This window comes from Monodelphis domestica, chromosome 2 (assembly GCF_027887165.1).
Source record: "Monodelphis domestica isolate mMonDom1 chromosome 2, mMonDom1.pri, whole genome shotgun sequence".
Classification (NCBI taxonomy): Eukaryota; Metazoa; Chordata; class Mammalia; order Didelphimorphia; family Didelphidae; genus Monodelphis; species Monodelphis domestica.
Genome location: NC_077228.1, coordinates 35135448 through 35155337, shown reverse-complemented (window position 1 = coordinate 35155337; position 19890 = coordinate 35135448). Strand labels below are relative to the sequence as shown.

Here is a 19890-nt window from a genome sequence, read left to right as displayed (position 1 = left end):
ATATAAAACCACATTTAAAAAAAAACACTAAGTTTAAAAAAATCAAATCAACTTGAAAGGAAAACTTATAGGATAAGTCTTTCAATATGTATAATCATCTGGATAGGTTTTTTAAAATAAAAATAGCATTTTCACAATAAACACATACTTTAGTCACATAGCTGAGACACTAACATTATAATAATTCTATAAAGTAAAATATACTCATGCTGTAAAAAAATTTTAAGCCACAAAATAATTGCATATATTTCTTTAATGGGGAGTTAACGTTAAATGATTATGACAATACTCTAAAAACTTATTAGTGTCAGCTTTTTAATACAAACTAGTAAAAGCAAGTTAAATTTAGGATTCTTTTTTTTCATTTTCTATTTTAATATAAAAAGTCAGAGTAAGTCAGAAGACCAAAGTTCTGACAAACTAGGCAAAAGTCACTTTCCCTAAGTCTCAATTTCTTCATCTGTAAAGTGGGGATAGTCGCCCAACCCACACAACAGGGTTGTAATGAAGAGATACATTATTAAATGAAAAAATAGTACATAAAGGTGAACTAAAAATTATGATAACCAACTTATTTGGGGTCAAGAGAGTAAAGGAAAAATATTTGAACACCACATACAATGTTATCATATCAAAACCAGAATACATGGTTAGAAGGGTGAAAATTAATTTAAAATAGGGTACTACTAATTTAATTACAACCTGTCAAAATATTCATGTTGGGCCCAATAGTAAAAATAACTTAAGTAACTCTATAGTGACGGAAAGGGTCAGAGGCGAAATTAAAAATCTAAGACATAAAAGTGCCAATCTCATAAAATAAAATAAAATCTAATAATAACAGGCAAGAAAATTTCCAACTATGATCAATAACTTCCTCTAATCCAAAAATGCCAGCTCTGGGCTATAAATCAGACACTTGAGGATTTAACTTGTAGTTGGGAATTTAGGATAACTTTTGAAAAAAACAGACTGGTTGTGTTAAAATAAAAAGGAACTTTTGTTGGCTTGACTTAAAGCCCATTTCTCTTTTTACAGGTTAAATGCCCAGGGATACATTTATAAAGCTACATTTACATTGTAAACAAGTTCAATTTAAAATTTAAAATCAAAAGCACACAAGATATTTAGTTTTCATTAGTGCCATGTTATTTAAACAGGGAAGAAGCTAAGCAGCTGAGCAGCAAATATTGCAATTTAGTGGACAGACAGGTTACATTTTCCATGCAATTTTCAATTAATATAACAATTAATATAACACCTCCCCAAAGGTAAATGTATAATTGTAACAGAGATCCAACTAACCAGTAATATACTTACTTTTTCTAATGTTTCAATGCGCTGTTTTAGAAGTCTATTTTCTGTGCGTAACCTCTGTAAGAAATTAAAGTAATGTTTTCAGATATTCTCAACTTTGCCCAAATCCAGATTCTTATAGTACATACAATTCAATTCAGGTCAACAAACATTAAGAAGATATAAAGTGTAGACAAAACAAACTTTAAAATGCTTTACCACCAACGAGATTCCTTCAGGTGATGTGCTAAAAAAAGCAAGGAGTACAGCACATGCTTCTTCTATGGAAGTATAAAATCACCCACAAACCTTTACTGAGAACACACTTGACTATCTACCAAGCACATAAAAGAGCAGTAAAAGCCAACAAAACCTCTCCCTTTCTCCCTGTCAACACTGCAACATTTAGTGTCAGTAGCTATATAAGGAAGGATCTGTAGTCACATTAATGTGGAGAACTACCGTTACGGAAATGTCTTCCCAGAATGCTAAGAAGTGATTTGCCCAGGGTTCACGGCTCAAAAGGCAAACTCATGGACGCTTCCTGGCGGGTGCCATCTGATAAGCTGGCACTGTCCTTAGTTCTTAGGAAGAACATCTCAAGCGGCTGACTTTCCCTCACTGGAGACAAAACATACACAAATAAGAACACACAAAACAGATGTGGGTGATTGGTGGGGAAGAGGAGGCACTGGCAACTAGGAAGGGAAGAAGGAAGCAGCGAAGTCTCAGTCTCAAAGTAGGGAGCACTTGATTGACCTGAGCTTTGAGGAATCTAAGGATGCTGAGCTACAGGTCCGGAAGCCGTGGGCTCTCCACCTAACCAGTCCCCGGGTCAGAGGGACAGCCAATGCAAAAGCTCAGAGAATGGAGCTGGAGCAATATGCCAAAAGGGCAGACTATACAGTGGAAGAAAGAGAATAATGCATCAGAAGGCTGAAAAGGTAGACAGGAATCAGGCTGTAAAAGGCTTAATTTTTTCTTCAATTTAAAAATGTCAATAGTGCTGATTTAGTTTAGAAAGCATTTTAGCATTCTAAAAAAAATCAGCAAATAGTTCCAAGTATTAGGTAAATAAAGGTCTCTACATGCAAGAGTCCAGTTAGCATTAGCATGTGACCCGACAGGTAAGACTAAGTCACTGGAATTCCTGAGCAAGTGGGCAGATGAGTGTGTTGGGAGCTCTGGGAGCTCTGTGCCAGGTGGGCTTGAGAGGGGAAAGAACTGAGGCAAGAAGGTCACTTAGGAGGCTATTCAACCAGTCCATGAAAGAGAAGATGACCGTGTGAACTGGGGTGAGAGCTTTAGAAGCAGAGATGACAGATGCAAAAAAGACAGGAGTGACAAAAGACAGAATGAACAGGTCTTCTGACTCAGAACAGCGGACTGAATAGAGAATTATCTAGCTCTTCCATATCCACCGCAGTAAAAGCCCCAAGCTTGTATTACCTGGAAAAATTATCATGAACCCCAATGAGAAACTATAGAAAGTCACTTCTTTCACTCCTCCCTTCTCTGCACAAGTCATTCAGAAGGCTGCTAGCAATAGAGGGACTGTCAGCAAAGTTAGCAGAGGCATACTCACTAACTACCACAAAGTTAGGAGGCAAAACAACTTGTTGCCACCCAGTGTGACCAGAGATACTGTAGCCTAGGGAGACTTCAACTCTGTTCAGAAGCAAGAGAGGTGGAGCCCCTAAGAAAGTCCCAGGGAGGTCAGAAATCCCCAGAGCTTTTGAAAACCCACAAGGGGAACTTTGGAGGCCCCAAGAAGGGCAGTCCAGGAGATCCGAGACTCCTAGGACTGCAACAAGAAGCTATAGAGGGCCCTGAAGACTCAGCACTTTGAACCTCAAAGATGAGGGGGAGTCTGGAGAGTTAATTCTGGAAAGTAAATGTCAATGTAGGAACCCAGAGAATCCAAAGCAAGAAACTGCAGGGCCAACCATTTACACCCAAAAGAAGTGAAGCCAGGCCTTGGCAGAAAACCCAACTCAGAGATTAAGAATGCAGAAATTAGTAAATCAGAGATAAAGATGAGTATTAAAAATTATTGCAGATTTATAGATATCTAAAAATCCAAGTTAGAAAAAGAATAACTGTAATAAATCAATCAGAAACCCAAAAGAAAAAAAATGATTTTCCACAAAGACTGCAAGAATACCCAGAAAAAAAAATTAAGCAAGGGATAAAAAAATGAAACAAGGTCTAGAGGAAAGAATTGGAAGGAGAATAAATAATTTGAAAGAGAAATTGTGAAAATGGACATTTAATGGAACAATGGAGTTTTAAACATTTGTTATAAAAACACCAGACCCCAGTAGGAACTTTGAAATATAAATATGAATCAAGAGAAACCCAGAAAAGATGAAATTACTTGAGCAACTAAAAGGGGCTGTATGATGTAGTGATAACATTCTAACAGAAGAAACAAATATCCTTTCAAAAATTTAATGCCTTTTAAAAATATAAACTCAGTTTTAAAAATTCAATTTTATTTTTTAAATGAAAGAGCACTCATAATCTCTGCTTCCCACCTTATCTTCACAAAGAATTATTGTTAGAAATTTACAGTTGTCAAAACAAATTTCATACTAGGTCCAAAATGATGTCTCAATATGCAAATATAGCATTCTTCACCTACTGGTCCCCTAGAATGATTTGGTCACTGCATTAATTTTTTTTAAAAGCTTAATGTCTTAAGGTTCAAAGGATTTAAAAAAAAACCTGGGAGTGGATTGATTTTAATCTGACAATTTTAGAGGGGAAAGAGAAGAGAGGGTAAACATAATATGCTGGTATGGAAAAGAGGAATAAGGAATATGAAGTTTAATCATAATTGGAATACAAGAGAAGAATGTACAAAGATAGAGGGACAGGGAAAGAAGTGAGCAGCAAAGAAGGGTTGAACAAACAGCACATACACCTAATAAAGAATATAGATAAATAAGCAGGATTGGGGGAAAGGAAGAGAGAAGGTAACTGGAGGGACTAGTTCTAGGCAAAAAGAAATTTCCAAAACCTGAAGGGGATATTACAAAGTGAAAGCGATAAGCAAAGGACTAGAATATAAGGGAGTGCCAAAGAATTGAGGAATGGCTGAACAAACTCTGAGACATGAATGCAAGGAAATATTACATCATAAAAAATGATGAAAAGGACAATTTCAGAGGATCGTAGATGGTATAAACTAAGGCAGAGTGAAATCTGTGAAGAGAATAATTTATAGTAGATTAAGAATATCTAAAAAGGAGTTTTTTTGAAAGGCTCAATTCTTATCAATGAACTAACTCTGTAAGTCTTCAGAGGACTTGTGATGAACTTGCCTCCTAGCAGCATTTTGGACATGACCACTGTGTGGATTCATTTTGCTTGATTGTTTTTTGTTACTAAGGTTTTGGTTTTTTCTCTCTTGATTAATTGGGGAAGGGGGCTGGCAGGAGATAGTCAGAAATAGTAATGAAAAAAGAGAGGTCACTGAAACATTGTTTAAAGAAAGAGAACTGAAGGAAATTTAGAAAGAAGTACAGACATGCAAGACAGTTCTCAAAGCAATGTGTGGAATTTATTTTTTTTTTCAAAGACAATCAGAATGAAACGGAAGTCTATAATAGTTTCCTAAGACAATCTTCTAATTGTATTTTTGATCTATATGAAAATGCCCTTTTTGATGTGTAAGTTCAGAATAAAAAATATTTTATTTTTTAAACCCTCACCTTCCATCTTAGACTCAATACTGTGCTTTGGTTCCAAGACAGAAGAGTGGTAAGGGCTAGGCATTGGGGGTTAAACCCTAATTACCTGGCTCTTACTACACTTCTGCCTGGGAACCAATACTTATTTATTGATTCTAAGACAGAAGGTAAGGGTCTTAAAAAAAATGTATAGAAAAAAGCCAAAGAGTTACTTTCTCTTATTCCATCTCTATTCTTTTTCTCTGTGTAGCACAGGCATATATATAAACATAGCACAAAAAAGCTGTAGGTGGCAGGAAAAGGAAATGTTCCTGGGTTCCTGGAGGAACAAGGACTGCTGATACAGACAGCTGATTGAGTGATATGTGTATCTAATGGAAAAATATAGTGATTTTCTCCAAAGTTCCAGGAAGGAGAGCTGCTTTGAGGAGAGGAAGAAAAGATAGCAGTTGGGTCAAATTCTCGTTTGCAGGTTGGTCATGGAATACTATGTTCTGAAAAACTATAGTAGTCAGAATTCATTAAGATGCTTTTAGAAATACATTATTTCAAATGTTACATTCCCAGTAATTCCAATATTTTAAAAAATAGATTATTTCTATCATCTGTCAATCCTGTTAATGGGATTTGTTACTTGTGTAGCACTAATTAATTTTAATAAAGTTGTTTGTTTTTTTTAGCTTGGTAAAAAACAAATGAAAATGTTAAGCCTTTATTCTGTAGAGGTAAGGCACTCTACCCAGTGTTGAGACACAAGATAAAAGAGGTCTTTGACTGGGAAAATGATACTATTGCAAGTATAAGTATTATTAACTGTGACAACATAATATAATAATCTCACAATTAGAGTGCTTAAAGGTTTGCAAAGCACTTTGCATATAATATATATTTGAGCCTCACAACCATCTCATGGATAGCGTGCTATCCCCAATTCACGGATAAAGAAATAGACTTTAGGGGGTAAGTGTCTGCCCATGGTTATAGCTAAAATTGTCTGAGATAGGATTCCAACTCAAGTGATTTTGAGTAGTCTAACTCCAATTCCACACTGAACATACCATGCTAGTGCCCAGGGTCACACGGCTATTAAGTGTCTAAGGTAGGATTTGAACTTGGGTACTTCTTGATTCCAGGCCCAGGCAGCTTAGAGCCGGCACCTGCTAAACTGCTAAAGGCATTCACCTTCAATTGGGTATTGATATCCCAATTTAAGTTTTGTCTGAGAAGAAACACTTGGACACAACTTCCAGACCACTCACTGCCTGTCAGTGTGCATTGACGTTATAGCTATCTGTTAAACCAGGACTTTTGAGAATAAGTCTGGCTTTTTAATCCTCATATCATCTATTTGGGTAAATAGGAGTGAAAAAGAACAGGGATTATTAGAGAAAGGGTGATAAAAAGAAGAGAATAATCAAATATTAATTGCTTCTGAAATTACCATGTTTTTGCTCACTCAGGTGGAGAATCAACTACCTTTTTACTTTTTTTCATATGATTTTCCTCAATCACATTTCCCATTCCTTCCCATTTTGCTTGTATATACCACTTGGAGCTAATAATTGATAAGGTTTGTGAGGTATATGAATTATTTCCTTTTCTATTCCAAAGAAATAAGGGCTCAAAAAATCATAAAATCATAAACTAATTCATGTACCACTAAAACTCTTTTTGAAAGTTGGCTTTTATGTTTGTATAATTCATCTGTCTTACCAGTTTGAGCCACTTGAAGGAAGGGAATAGTCTAGTAACACAAAGGGTAAGATGCTGGAGAGAGGGTCTCTCCAGTCTTTTATTCTTGATTCATGCTTCCAAATAATCAAAGTCTCACTCTCTGAGATGATTTTGTAATGTTCTCATACTTTCACAATCATCAATAGAGTGTAATTCTTTTTTGTGGCACCTAAAAAAATTATAGTGAAAGTCTAAATTAAAAGGAAGAAAAAAGTAAACCAGTGGGTTCTTCCTATCAAAATAAGAATATACCTCTACATAGGTATGACAATGGTTATCACCATTAAATAGTATCTTAGGAACTATTGGATTTCTGGTATCTGTGCTCTTATTCTGTCTTTTTCTTTGTGAAATTAGCAAGTTTTGTTTGGAGTGCTGCACAAACTAAATTTACTTTTGGCATATTGAGGCTACAGATTTTTTTCTAAAAGATTTTAATTTTAATTTTTTAAATTTTGTTTCTTTTTACAACTTCCACTATCAGTGTACTATATGCTCCAGACCAGGTAATGTCAGCCTGCACCTGTGATTAGTATCTGAGACCCATGATTTGGGTCCTTGTTTGCTTTTTGAGTCCAGCAAAACATTCCTTGCTACCGATTACTCCTGAAGATCCTTTTATCTTGAATTTAAAGCCACAACCACAACAACAAAAACTGGAACCTTTTAGTGAAATTTTATCCAGCTCATTTTTAACTTTGTTGTCTTCAGTGATTTTATTTGGGATGTGTTTTAAATAACAATTAAATTGATTTTTAAAAAAACAGCCATATACCAGGTTTTAAATTGATTTTACTTTAATTTTAGTAGCTCTCCTCTTTCCTCTCTAAATTTAGTGTCTAGTCCAAAATGTGGATTGTTCCTTTTTCTTATTATTTTTCTTTGATCCTTTTATTTGATACTGGTATTCCTCCCCTTAATATCATCATTAATTAAGCTATACCTAGTTCTAGATTTTACCTTTTTTCCCTCCTTTTACTTTTATTGATCTATTCTGCTAATGCTTTATTACAGATATGTAAACTTGCTTTATTACAGATATATATATATATACATACATGCATACATACATAAATAAATATATTAAAAGTCTGATAAAGGGATACAATTAAGTAATAGGTTCTTTTGAGGGACAGAGATGAGGCTAGAGATCTAGGTATAGATTTGGAGTTAGAATAGGACCAGTGAAAGGGATGGTATGGCTCTTTTAGAGTTAAGCTATAAGGGTTAATAGAAGACAAGGTTTTAGGAAAAATGAAGCTAGTAAAAAGGAATGCTTTAGGGTTAAGTACATAGACAGGTTTAGCTAAGCATGGGTAAAAGCAATAGGATTAGCATGAGTGAGAGATAATTTTAAGATTCTGTAGTAGATGTTAATCCAAAATTGGTTCCTGGCTAATGGAATGTCATCAGATAAGGAAGAGACTAGTCTAGAAAAGGGTACGGTGTGTTGGCTGTGAATTTTAAGACAAAAGGGTGTTCTCCCTCCAAAGTTTTTTTAAGAGGCTCAGAATGCCAAGCAAGCATGTCAGAAACTCATTTTTACAAACCATGCTTATTAGCTAAACCTATCTGTGTACTTAACCCTAAATCATTCTGGTTCCTTTTTTTGATCCTGCACAGACACATTTACTAGAGGTGGGGGAAGGAAAGAATTACAAGAAGCTACATGTGTTCTTCTGCCCTGAGCAGGCAGCATTCAAAGGACTGAGCTACCTCCCAACCTAAAACTAACCATAAACAATATGGGTACCTATTCAGGGGCTTCACCCAGTGAAGAATTTTCATATGCCCCCACTTGCTAACAGAGAATACTCTGTTCTCACCCGTGCCCCTTCAGGAAAATCCCCAGGGTGCCAAGGAGGATCAGCAATTAGGAACCACTGGGTCAGGACTTCCCACTGAGAAGGCAGAAAATCACAGAAGCAAACTCCTTCTCAGGAATGACCCAGGCCAAGAGAGAATTGAAATAAACTCTAATGGCATGGAATTTGGCACAAGAGGTTCCTCAGGAAGAGGCCTCATAAGATTAGAGGATTTCCCTTCATTGGGAGGCTCCTCAGATGTTTTTAACTGTGACAGAATCACCACGAAGAAGCCAGTAACTGAATCATACGCAGCAAAGTACCACCTGATAATCTTGGCAATCCACGGTTATCCAATTCTCAAAGAAAATGGACTGTGAACTTTAAGAACTAGAAATGGACCAAACTTTTAGATAAGAATACAGTATGTTATTAAGAGAGTGCAAGAGGATTATAAATGTAATGATAAGCGAGAGAATTTTAAGCCTAAAGCATGAAACCCTGCAGAGCAAGCAGCCTCATGACAGACTGGTCCACTTTGAGAAATAACTAACGAAGCCTCATCATTGGGTCTGATCTCAACATCTCTGCGCCAGGTGCCGAGTTGGACAAAGTACTGGGCTTGGAGTTAGGAAAACTTGAGTTTAACTCTCACCTCAGACATTGACTAGCTATGTAGCCTTGATTAAGCCTCACATCTCTATTTGCCCATCTGTAAAATGGAAATAACAGCACCTACCTTAGAGGGCTGTCATGAGGATTAAATGAGGTAACACACAGAATGCTCTGCAAACCATGAGGTGCCGTATAAATGCTAAATTATTATCTTACAGAAGTATCTGGATCTAGTGACATCTTTCTCTCTGTTTTACATCTGCTGGTGCCAAACTACACTCCAGCTGATGGAGGGAATGCATTGATGTCTACCGTGGGCATGTCTGAGGCACCACCTAACACGTCTCCTGGACCCGACGGCATCAAGCACCAGCTACAGCAAGAGATCCGAGGGCGTGCTGCGAGAACTCTTCCTAACGTTTCCCGTGTGGGTGACTATGTTTTCAAGGCATGGCGGCTCTCTAAAGCCCCTCTGATGTATAAGAAAGGTGAGAAGAAGGTGCTCTGTCGCTGCAGACCCTCTCCTGAGGGATCGTCAGGGTTCAGATCAATCCCATTACAAAGAGCCGACATCGGACCCTAGAAGGCCAGAGAGCGTGTCGGGAGGTGCTGACGAGCACCGTACAAGGCTGGGATTCGGTCAAAGATGGGGGAACTGAAAGGGAGTCTGAGGCAGGCATAGCGAAAGAAGAAATGAATCATGGCAGACTTGGTGAGGCTGAGTCCGGCCACACGTGTGCATGTACGTGTGTATTCTGTACGTAGATGTGCACTTATGCGTGGGGTGGGGGTGTGCTGAGCACTGTCAGGGGTGTCAAGCAATGTGGAGAGTGAAAGTAAATTAAAACTGATGAGTTACTCTTATGATTTTATCAGGGCATAATTTTGTCTTTTCAAGTCTGAAGAAGGAACAAGGGTTTTTCTTAATAGAAGGTTACTATAAATATTCTTTTCATTTGTTGCTTTTATTGCATACAGACATTAATATTTCACACATATGCATATGGATTCAGAATGCATGTCACCTGCCATGTTTTATAAATGCTACTGATTTATTTTAGAAGAAAGTTCTGAGGTGAATCATCAAGGGATAACAAGAATTTTTAAATTTCAGATCCCCATAGTTTTAAAACATTCACTGATGGGACACTAATCCACTGCTGGTGGAGTTGTGAATTGATTCAACCATTCTGGAGGGCAATTTGGAACCTATGCCCAAAGGGTGCTAAAAGACTGTCTGCCCTTTGATCCAGCCATAGCACTGCTGGGTCTGTACCCCAAAGAGATAATAAGGAAAAAGACTTGTACAAGAATATTCACAGCTGCACTCTTTGTGGTGGCCAAAAATTGGAAAATGAGGGGATGCCCTTCCATTGGGGAATGGCTGAGCACATTGTGGTATATGTTGGTGATGGAATACTATTGTGCTCAAAGGAATAATGAACTGGAGGGATTCCATGTGAACTGGAACGACCTCCAGGAAGTGATGCAGAGTGAGAGGAGCAGAACCAGGAGAACACTGTACACAGAGACGGATACACTGTGGTACAATCGATGTAATGGACTTCTCTACTAACAGCAATGCAAGATCCAGGACAATTCTGAGGGATCTACGAGAAAGATGCTCTCCACGTTCAGGGAAAGAACTGTGGGAGCAGAAGCACAGAAGAAAAACAAATGCTTGATCACATGGGTCAAAGGATATGACTGGGGATTGTAGACTCTAAAAGATCACCCTAGTGCAAACATCAACAATATGGAAATCGTTTTTGATCAAGGACACATGTAAAACCCAGTGGAATTGCACATCAGCTATGGGAAGGGATGAGAGGAGGGGAGAGAAAGAATATGATTCTTGTAACCAAGGAAAAATGTTCTAAATTGACTAATTAAATAAAATTTAAAAAAAAAAGGACATTCACTGAATAAAGGTAAAATATCTGTTCCTGCCCCTTTGAAAGCAGGATGGTAGGAGCTAAGGTTAAAACAAAGCCTGAGAACAAGGTTCCGTGGGTCTGGGGACAAGCAGGCTAGATAAGTTGAGGCCTCTTTTGTCCTTCAATCAGCTCCACCCACTGAACACATTGATCTGCACTATTTTAGTGATGCTTCCCATCACAAATGGTCCCTGTATCTGCTGATACAGATGTTTTCCCAAGAAAGTCAGTTCTCATTAGATGTATCCCAACAAAAAAGAAAAGTCAATAGTTGCCCTTCATCCAGTTTAAGGGGGCAGCGAGATGGTACAGTAGATAAAGCACTAGGCTTGGAATCAGGAAATCCCAGTTAAAATCTGGCCTCAGGCACTTACTAGCTATATGACTGGACTACTGGGCAAATAAGGGTTAAATGCCGCAGTTTCTCATCTGTAAAAAAGGGATGGGGGGGGGGGGGGGGGAACAACTGAACAACAACAGGCAGTTTAAGGTACCCAACTGTGTTCAGTTTAGCATAGAAGCTATCGCAGGGATGAAATCACATTTTACCCCCAGGGTCTAAATGACTGGCCAATACAATTTTTTAAAAAGAACCACCATTACTAAGTTTACCACAAACCAGCGACAATATCACCACCACCCAGTGCCCACTGCCATATCACCCGTGCTTGCGAGTTCATCCTTAAAATGCTGCTTCCTCATGCTTACTTTAATTTCAACTTGCTCTTCCATTTCCTTAGTTTTTATTGTAGTGTATTCCTTTTCTAACCTAAGAAAAAAATAAAAGTTATGATGTAAGTTTTTTTCAAAATGATTAGAATACAACAAATGTTTAAAAGCAGCAGCAAAGGATAAACTTGATGAGGCTTTCATTGGCTATATGGAATATATATAGCAGGACTGCTGGCCATGTAAGGGCATCATTTTTTAAATCACAGAACTATAAAATGGAAAGGGACCTGAAATCTTGCACACATGCCATTTTATAAAACAAGAAGCTGAGTTCTTCAATGTTCATGAAATTTTGATGTGGAATTACAAAACTTACATTGTATGAGTTCAAAATCTATGAAAAAAAAAGTATTAAGTCAAAGGCTTAAGAAAATAGAAATGAAGAGTAATAAATAATCATGTGAATGTATAAGTGAAAGAATTTGCTCTGAAGATTTAAGTGAAAGGATTGCTCAAATGAACATACACTGCAGTGGATAATACTATAAAGAATGTTATCTCTCTTCGAAGGCTCCTGCAACACTTCCTGTTGACTGAAGGAACCAAAAGCAAGGCTTCAATAGGAACAAAAAAAGGATCTGAGGCAAAGCAGGGGAAATGTCCTTTGTTGAGGGATCAGAGAGTAAAAGAACTGCACAGTGGGAAAAAGGAAGGAAAAGGAAAGCATTACAATTAAGAACTAAAACATACACACATCTGAGACTCCTCCAAAAGAGGAAGCTGTCAGGGTAGAGGCACTGAAACTATTCGGTGAGAAATAATCTGGTGAAGAGCAAAGGAAGGATTGAAGATCAGTGACAGCTGGTGATTTCTAGCTCAAGGGTACTGAAGCAGCCATTGGTCATCCCAATAGCAAAAAAGAGGTCTATTACCTTTCTGGAGCATGAATCCAAAATGAAAGGCTTACCAAAACAGATGTATTTCAGAGAGTTCTAGAAGAAACCTAAAAATATTGCCCCAAATCACAAAGTCTTAGGCAAGAAACTGAAGCCCAAAGAGGCCCAGGTGGTGTTCTTCTCAGTATGAGCCACTGAAGTCAAGGGACGTAGAAGAAGGTGGTATATGAGAACACGATCTGGATTTTTGGACCAAGGCTTAAAATACAAGAGGACACTGCTGGTTTTGTACCCCAAAGAGATAATAAGGAAAAAGACTTGTACAAGAATATTCATAGCTGCACTCTTTGTGGTGGCAAAAAATTGGAAAACGAGAGGATGTCTATTGATTGGGGAATGGCTGAACAAACTGTGGTATCTGTTGGTGATGGAATACTATTGTGCTAAAAGGAATAATAAAGTAGAGGAATTCCATGGAGACTGGAACAACCTCCAGGAAGTGATGCAGAATGAAATGAGCAGATCCAGAAGAACATCATACACTGTGGTACAATCAAACATAATGGACTTCTCTATTTGCAGCAATGCAACGATCCAGAACAACTCTGGGAGACTTAGGAGAAAGAAGCTATGCACATCCAGAGAAAGAACTATGGGAAAAGAAACAGAAGGAAAACAACTGCTTGATCAAATGGGTTGATGGGGCTGACTGGGAAAGTGGACTCTAAAAGATCACCCTAGTGCAAATATTAATAATATGGAAATGGGTCTTGATCAACGACACATGTTAAACCCAATGGAATTGTGCATCAGATACAGGAAAGGGGGGAGAGGAGGGGAGGGAGGGAAAGAACATGAGTCTTGTAACCATGGAAAAATATTCTAAATCATCTAATTAAATAAAATTTAAAAAAAATACAAAAGGACAAATTCTTGACCAGGGACAGGATTGATCCAACAGACACAGAAAAGAATATATTTTTCATACTGCACATGTCAGCTTTTTATAAGTCAATTACTTTGGCTGATTTTTTTTTTAAATCTGTTTAGTCATTGTTATATAGGATTATGGCTCTCTGGGAGGAAGAGAAAAAAGAAGAGGAATTAAGGATACAGTGAGAAAATAGCAAAAAAAAAAAAGTAGATGGGTACAGCTGGGTAACTCAGTGGATTGAGAGCAAGACCTAGAGGCAGGAGGTCCTGGGTTCCAATCTGGATTCAGGCACATCCTACCTGTGTGACCCTTGGCAAGTCACTTAACCTCCATTGTCTAGCCCTTATCACTCTTCTGCCTTAGAACCAATACACAATACTAACAGTATAGTCAGAGACTAAGGGTTTTAATAAAAATTTTAAAAAAGAAAGTCAATGAGGAGCATCTCAGTAGCAGAGAGGACTGAATACCTGGCCAGGAGTCAGGAGGACTAGGATTCAAATCTGGCCTCAGCCATTTCCTAGTTGTATAACCCTGGACAAGCTATTTAACCCCAATTGCCTAGCCCTTACCACTTATCTTATCTTACCAACATTTGGTAAGATAAGGGTTTTTTTGGGGAGGGGGGTAGAAAGTCAATGGAAAAAGAAACATGTGGATTTTGCCAATGAAATATACCATAGACCACCTAGAAAGAAGGAAGAAATAGATAAGAAATTTGGGAAACAGATGATACAGCAGTGTTTGGCAACATCAACTCTCTAGACATCTCCTGGAGTTTTGAATCACTCTGCCAAAGCAAAATAGCTAATGTTTTAATTCTTGATTTAAATTGATTTGACCCCCCCCAAAAGGGAAAGGATTAAAATAAGCAGAAAAAATATTCTGTATTTCATTCTCACCAAAAAAAAGCAATAGAGTCCTAGGTTAGAAATAGTGGGAACTCAGGGAAAAGTGACTGCTCTATTATGGAACTGGTAACAGAAAGAAGTGGAAACCCACATAGTCTACCATATACCCTGGATTTGGAGAAAGTAATTTTTGAAGATTTTAGAGGAAGAATATCCCCATAGAATAAAATCTTAAAGAGGAAGTCAACCCAGGAAGGATGGAAGATGCTCAAGAATGAAATTCTGAAAATGCAAAGGGAAACAATTTCACTGAGAAGGAAAAATGAGACTTATCTGAAGAGAGTAGCATAGATTGAAAAGGAATTCACAAACCAAATTTAAAGAAGATAGGCAGATGACAGTAAGAATATAAGAACATGGCATGGTCCTATAAAAATATCATCCGAATGCCTAGGTACATCAAGACCTAAGGCTAGCAAGAGAAGTCAAGCACAAAAACAGGAGTTTTGTGGAGGTTTTTTTCTTTCGCTTTTTTAGCTGTGTTGGGAAACAGGGATCAAGGACAACATAGTACCTCTGCTTGGAATGGATAGGACAATGATAACTAAAAAGATGGAGATGACAGAACTGCTAAGTAATCATTTTCTTTTTCTTTTCTCTGTTAAGGAGACATTTCCTTTACATAGGAAACGAAGGAACAGAAATGGCTAACCAAGAGTTGGTATATTTCCCTTGATGAATTCAAGTCAACTGGCTCAGAAGGATACAGAAAGAATAGGCAGATGTGACTGCTGATCCACTGCCACAAGCCTGGAAAAGGAAAAACATCTTAATTTTTATAGAAAAGAGGCTACAAACTTTGTTAGTGAGCTTGACTTTTGTACCTCAGAAAATCACAGATTATCAAAGATATGATTAGTGACCATCTAGACAGTCAGGTGTGCTTACAAAGATGGCTTCATTAAGAAGATTATGATAAGATGAATAAGATTTCTTTTTTCTTTAACAGGATTTCTAAACTAGTAGATGAAGAGAGGGCTGTAGCCAAAGTTTGCCCAGACTGTTACAAAGCTTTTGATAGTGTGTCAGACTGTTCTTGTGAGAAAAAATGGAAAAATTTAGAATAGACAATAATATAATTAGATGTTTTCAAAATAGGTTCAATGACTTAGACTCAAAGAATAACCATTAAAAACTCAATGTCAAAGGGCTTTATTGCTCTCAGGGATATGGGTTTGGCCCATATTTCCCACCAGGATATATGTCAGCGAACTTCTCTCCGCCGTGTCCCAGAAACCTAGAAGAAGATCACTTCGGCCCTGGAACTCATACCTGGAAGGTGCCCTCTGTTGGAGGGCTCCTCCCAGTATCTCCACCAGAGGGTGCCCAGGGCAGCTGTGCCCTTGCTTCCCACCAGGTGGCGCGCTTCCATTCCGCTCCTATCCACCTTGCTATCCAACCTTCTTGCCCTCCTCTTTGGGACTGTCTTCCCCAGCAGAGGGGTAAGTCAGCTTCTTGAGGGCAGGGACAATCTTCCTTGTCTCTGTATTCTTATCCCGCAGCACAGTGATGGGGACATGACCAATCAATCAACACTGACTAAGCACTGAGGGTTAAGGGAGGAAACAGGCAAATGGGTAGAAATACAAATATAGCGATGGATACAGAGCAATATGGCGGAAACAACTAAAACAGGGAAAGTGCTAGAATTAGGAGAGATTGAAAATGGCTTCGTGTAGAAGATCAGATTTTAGTTGACTAATTAGGGAAATCGAGGGATGAGGAGTGCCAGGTACGGGGAGCAGCCAGAGAAAACGCCCAGAGCCAAGAGTCTTCTTTGGGGTCAGCCAAAAGGCCAGTGGCCTCAGATCCAAGAGTGGATGGTGAGGGGAAGGAGGAAGTGACTAGAAAAGCAGGAGGGGGCTACGTTTGGAAGGTCTTCGGGTGCCAAAGAGAGCATTTTGTGTTGGATGCTGCAGCTAGCAAGGAGCCAATGGAGTTTACAGATCAGAGGGTGCTTTAGGAAAATCACTTTAGGCAGCCCCACCAGCCGCCACTGCAATTATCTAGGCGTGAGGGAATGAGGGCCTGTGCCAGGGTGTCAGTGGAGGAGAGAAGGGGGCATATACCAGGGGCGTCGATGGGCCTTGGCAACACACGGGATATGGGGTGTGAGAGAGAGAGAGGAAGGCCTGGGAGATAATGGTACCCTCTACAATAAGAGAAAGTAGGAAACTAAGTTTGAGCATCCTCACTATAGAGAGGGTAGCTGAACCCCTGGAAGTGGATGAGATCACCAAGTGAAATATAGGGAAGGAGCAGTCACATAGGTAGGAGGAGAGAGTGAGCACTCCTATTGAAGGCTGCAGAGAGGACAAGGAGAATGAGGGCTGAGAAAAGGTCCTTGGATTTGACAGGATTAGGCAGAGAAAAAGACAGTGAAAATGGGATTCTTATCTTCAGATATCTGAGGGCTGCCAAGAGGAATGCAAATTATACTAGTTCTCCTTAGGTACCAAGAGAACCAGGAGTAATGGGTGTAAGCTGCACAGAGAAGAAAAACTTCCCAAGGAAGCTGTCTCAGAAGAGAACAGACATCTTCAGGAGATAGTAGATTTCCTTTCCTTAGAAATCTTTAAGCAAAAGCTGGACAACCCTTGGGATATTTTAAAGAGATTCTTGTACAGGAATGGGTTAAGCTAAAAGACTTCTGAGGGTCTTTCCAATTCAAAGATTCTGTGATGTAACTATCACTGTATGTAAACTTTGGCCAGATTAATTAATAGAAGAATCTCCAAAACAAGGCAGGCACGTGCACTGGTCATACCACATCCAAGGAGCACATTTTAAGAGTGATTTGACAGCCTGGAATAGTGTCCACAGGAGGGCAGAGTATCTTGAAACCATATAATTTAAAGAAGAGAAGTTATGGTGGTGCATGATGTCTGTCTTCAAGTATCTGAAGGGTTATCATACTCAAGAGGGATTATCCATCATTTATTTGTTCTCTAAAAATCAGAACTAGAACTAATGGGTATAGAAATTTTAGACAGGCAGATTTTGGTTCAATATCAGGAAGAACTTTCTAAATTAAACTTTTTTAAATGGGAATGTTCTACCTCAAAAAGGAGTTTGTTTCCTATCACTGGAGAATTCAGGATAAACTGGATAACACTATCCATCTTAAGGTTATTCTAGAAAGGATTTCTGCATGGCAAAGGAAGATGGATTAATAGTCTTTCATAGTGTTTCTTATTTTAAGATTCTATTATTCTATGAAAGCTTTGTCAAAGGATTTTTCATATATGTTAGATTAATTGATTACTAATCTATTTTCTTATTTCTCCAAATTCAAAATCACAAATGATTACATTAGAAAGCATAAATGTGTAGGGAATAAGTTCCCAATTTTAATAAGGGTTAGAAAATATAGACTGAATAAATCAGATTTACATAAGCCTATCCTTTTACGGTCTTTAAAGAGAAAATGGATGCTCATGTTTCTGGTACAAATTTAAGTATGTCTTGTTTAGAGAAGTCAAGGGAATGGACTAGGTTCTCTAAAGATCTTTGTAAGATAAGGATATCTTGTGCTTAAATTTAAGAGACTATTTAAGGAAAACAAAGACGAAGTCTATTCAGGCAAATCAAAATTTTTAAAAATGAAAAATTCTGACTCCTTCTTCTAGTTAGTAAGCACACACAGTAGGAACCTACTATGAGTGCCAGGCACTGTCCTAAGGGCTGGAGAATATAAAGAAAAGTAAAAGACAGTCCCTCCTCTCAAGAAACTCAGTCTAATGAGGGAGACAACATATACATAAGCTATATACAGGATGAATTGGAGGTAAGCAGCAGAGGGAAGATAGTAGTTAATTTTGAATAAGTTACCAAACTAAAGAAAGGTCTCATTTTATCTGAAACATCAGCACTACATAGCATCAACTTCACCGAAGATAAATTACTGTCTAATGAAATTAAAATAGGTAAAATAGAAACATACTCATAACATTTAAAGTGTTTTAAACTTTTCCCACTTTAAAAAAAAGTAAGAGATGTATACAATACCTACTTTTTCATCTTTTTTGTATTGTATTTGACTTGATAAGATGCTTGAATTAATTTGTCTGGACCACTGTCAAACTGATGCGGAATGACCTTTTGAAAATGCTAAGGGGCAATAAGAGTAAATTATAAGAACTAATTAGTACTGGTTATGTTAACTGATGCCGCCAAATCTGAAGACATTAGAATTGGAAATGAGTCAATAGACTTACCTGTAACATTCCTTCCATGTCAAGTTGCATGAGTTCTGTTTGATTCATCTGCAGAACGGCGAGTCCAACCCGAAACACTATCTCCAAGCCCTAAGACAGAAAAATTGTAGAATTCTAAACTGTCACATATTTATGACCTAAAAAAGTAACACTAATGATAGATAAACCAGTGTTGTGGCCTGGGAGGGCCTTTCTCTTTAATGTAATAACTTAGGTAAACAATCTTGCTCTACTTATTGCAGCGGTTCTCAACCTCTCAATTTGTAGCAATGAGAATACATAATGCATATCAGATAGTCATGTTCTGAATCATAACTGTAGCAAAATGACAGTTTGGAAGTAGCCACCAAAATCATTTTTTGGTTTGGGGTCACTGCAACATGAGGAACTGTATTGCGGGGTCACAGCATTAGAAAGGTTGAGAACCACTGACTTATTGCAAGAGTTTGAGGGCAGACATTTTGAAATCAGGCAATTTTTAATATAAGCTTTTCTAGGAAAAGTCTAAAATGACGCAGAATCATCTATTTCTTCCTGATCCTCACGCTGCTACATGGACTGCCATAGGTCAATTGAGGTTATATTGGAAGTCTGCTCTTTTTTTCTCAACTACTGAAAAATACAAAATAAGAAGCTTTTCTTAGAGTATTCCAAATAGGATGATCATTAAAACATTTCATGATGCTTTTCTTCCTTCTAAGCGTATAGTCCTTCCAATATATTCCTTACATTTGTGCTAACTACGACTTTTGGATAAGCTCTCAAGGATTTCTTGCTTCAGTTAATTTCCTAATAGTCTAAAACAGGAGCAGTCCAAATTTGATTTGAGCTATATAAGCCTGCTTACTTCCTTACTATATGGATTAATGCAGTGGAGGAAGCAGAACCAAAAAAACAATACACAGTAACTATAAAAAGAACCACATTAAAAAAATCAAAAGTGAATCCCACAAAATGATAAACAAGAAGCATGGCTTGAAACAACAAATATGAGAAGACTCTTCCACCCCATTCCTCTGCAGAGGTAGAGGTCCACAAGTGTGGGACAGAGCACATATTCTCAAGCTTTTGTTGATATGCTCATCAGTTTTGCTCATTTTTTTCTTCTTTTTCTTTTCGGGGGGGGGGGGGGCGTTGGCTTTTGAGAAATAATATTTATATAAGATTGTTCTCTGGGA

At 38.0% G+C, this 19890-nt stretch overlaps 1 protein-coding gene across 13 annotated transcripts in view; it reads right to left on the bottom strand.

The window, feature by feature from the left end:
• EVI5 (ecotropic viral integration site 5) overlaps window positions 1-19890 on the bottom strand; it is a 221510-nt gene that overhangs the window by 85758 nt on the left and 115862 nt on the right. For all 13 annotated transcript variants that reach the window (XM_007480307.3, XM_056815347.1, XM_007480308.3 and 10 more), the window contains 4 exons: window positions 18713-18802; window positions 18508-18605; window positions 11791-11851; window positions 1321-1374 (listed from right to left, as the gene is read on the bottom strand). In XM_007480307.3, the coding sequence (XP_007480369.1) occupies window positions 1321-1374; window positions 11791-11851; window positions 18508-18605; window positions 18713-18802 (303 nt within the window). The remainder of the gene's footprint in view (window positions 1-1320; window positions 1375-11790; window positions 11852-18507; window positions 18606-18712; window positions 18803-19890) is intronic.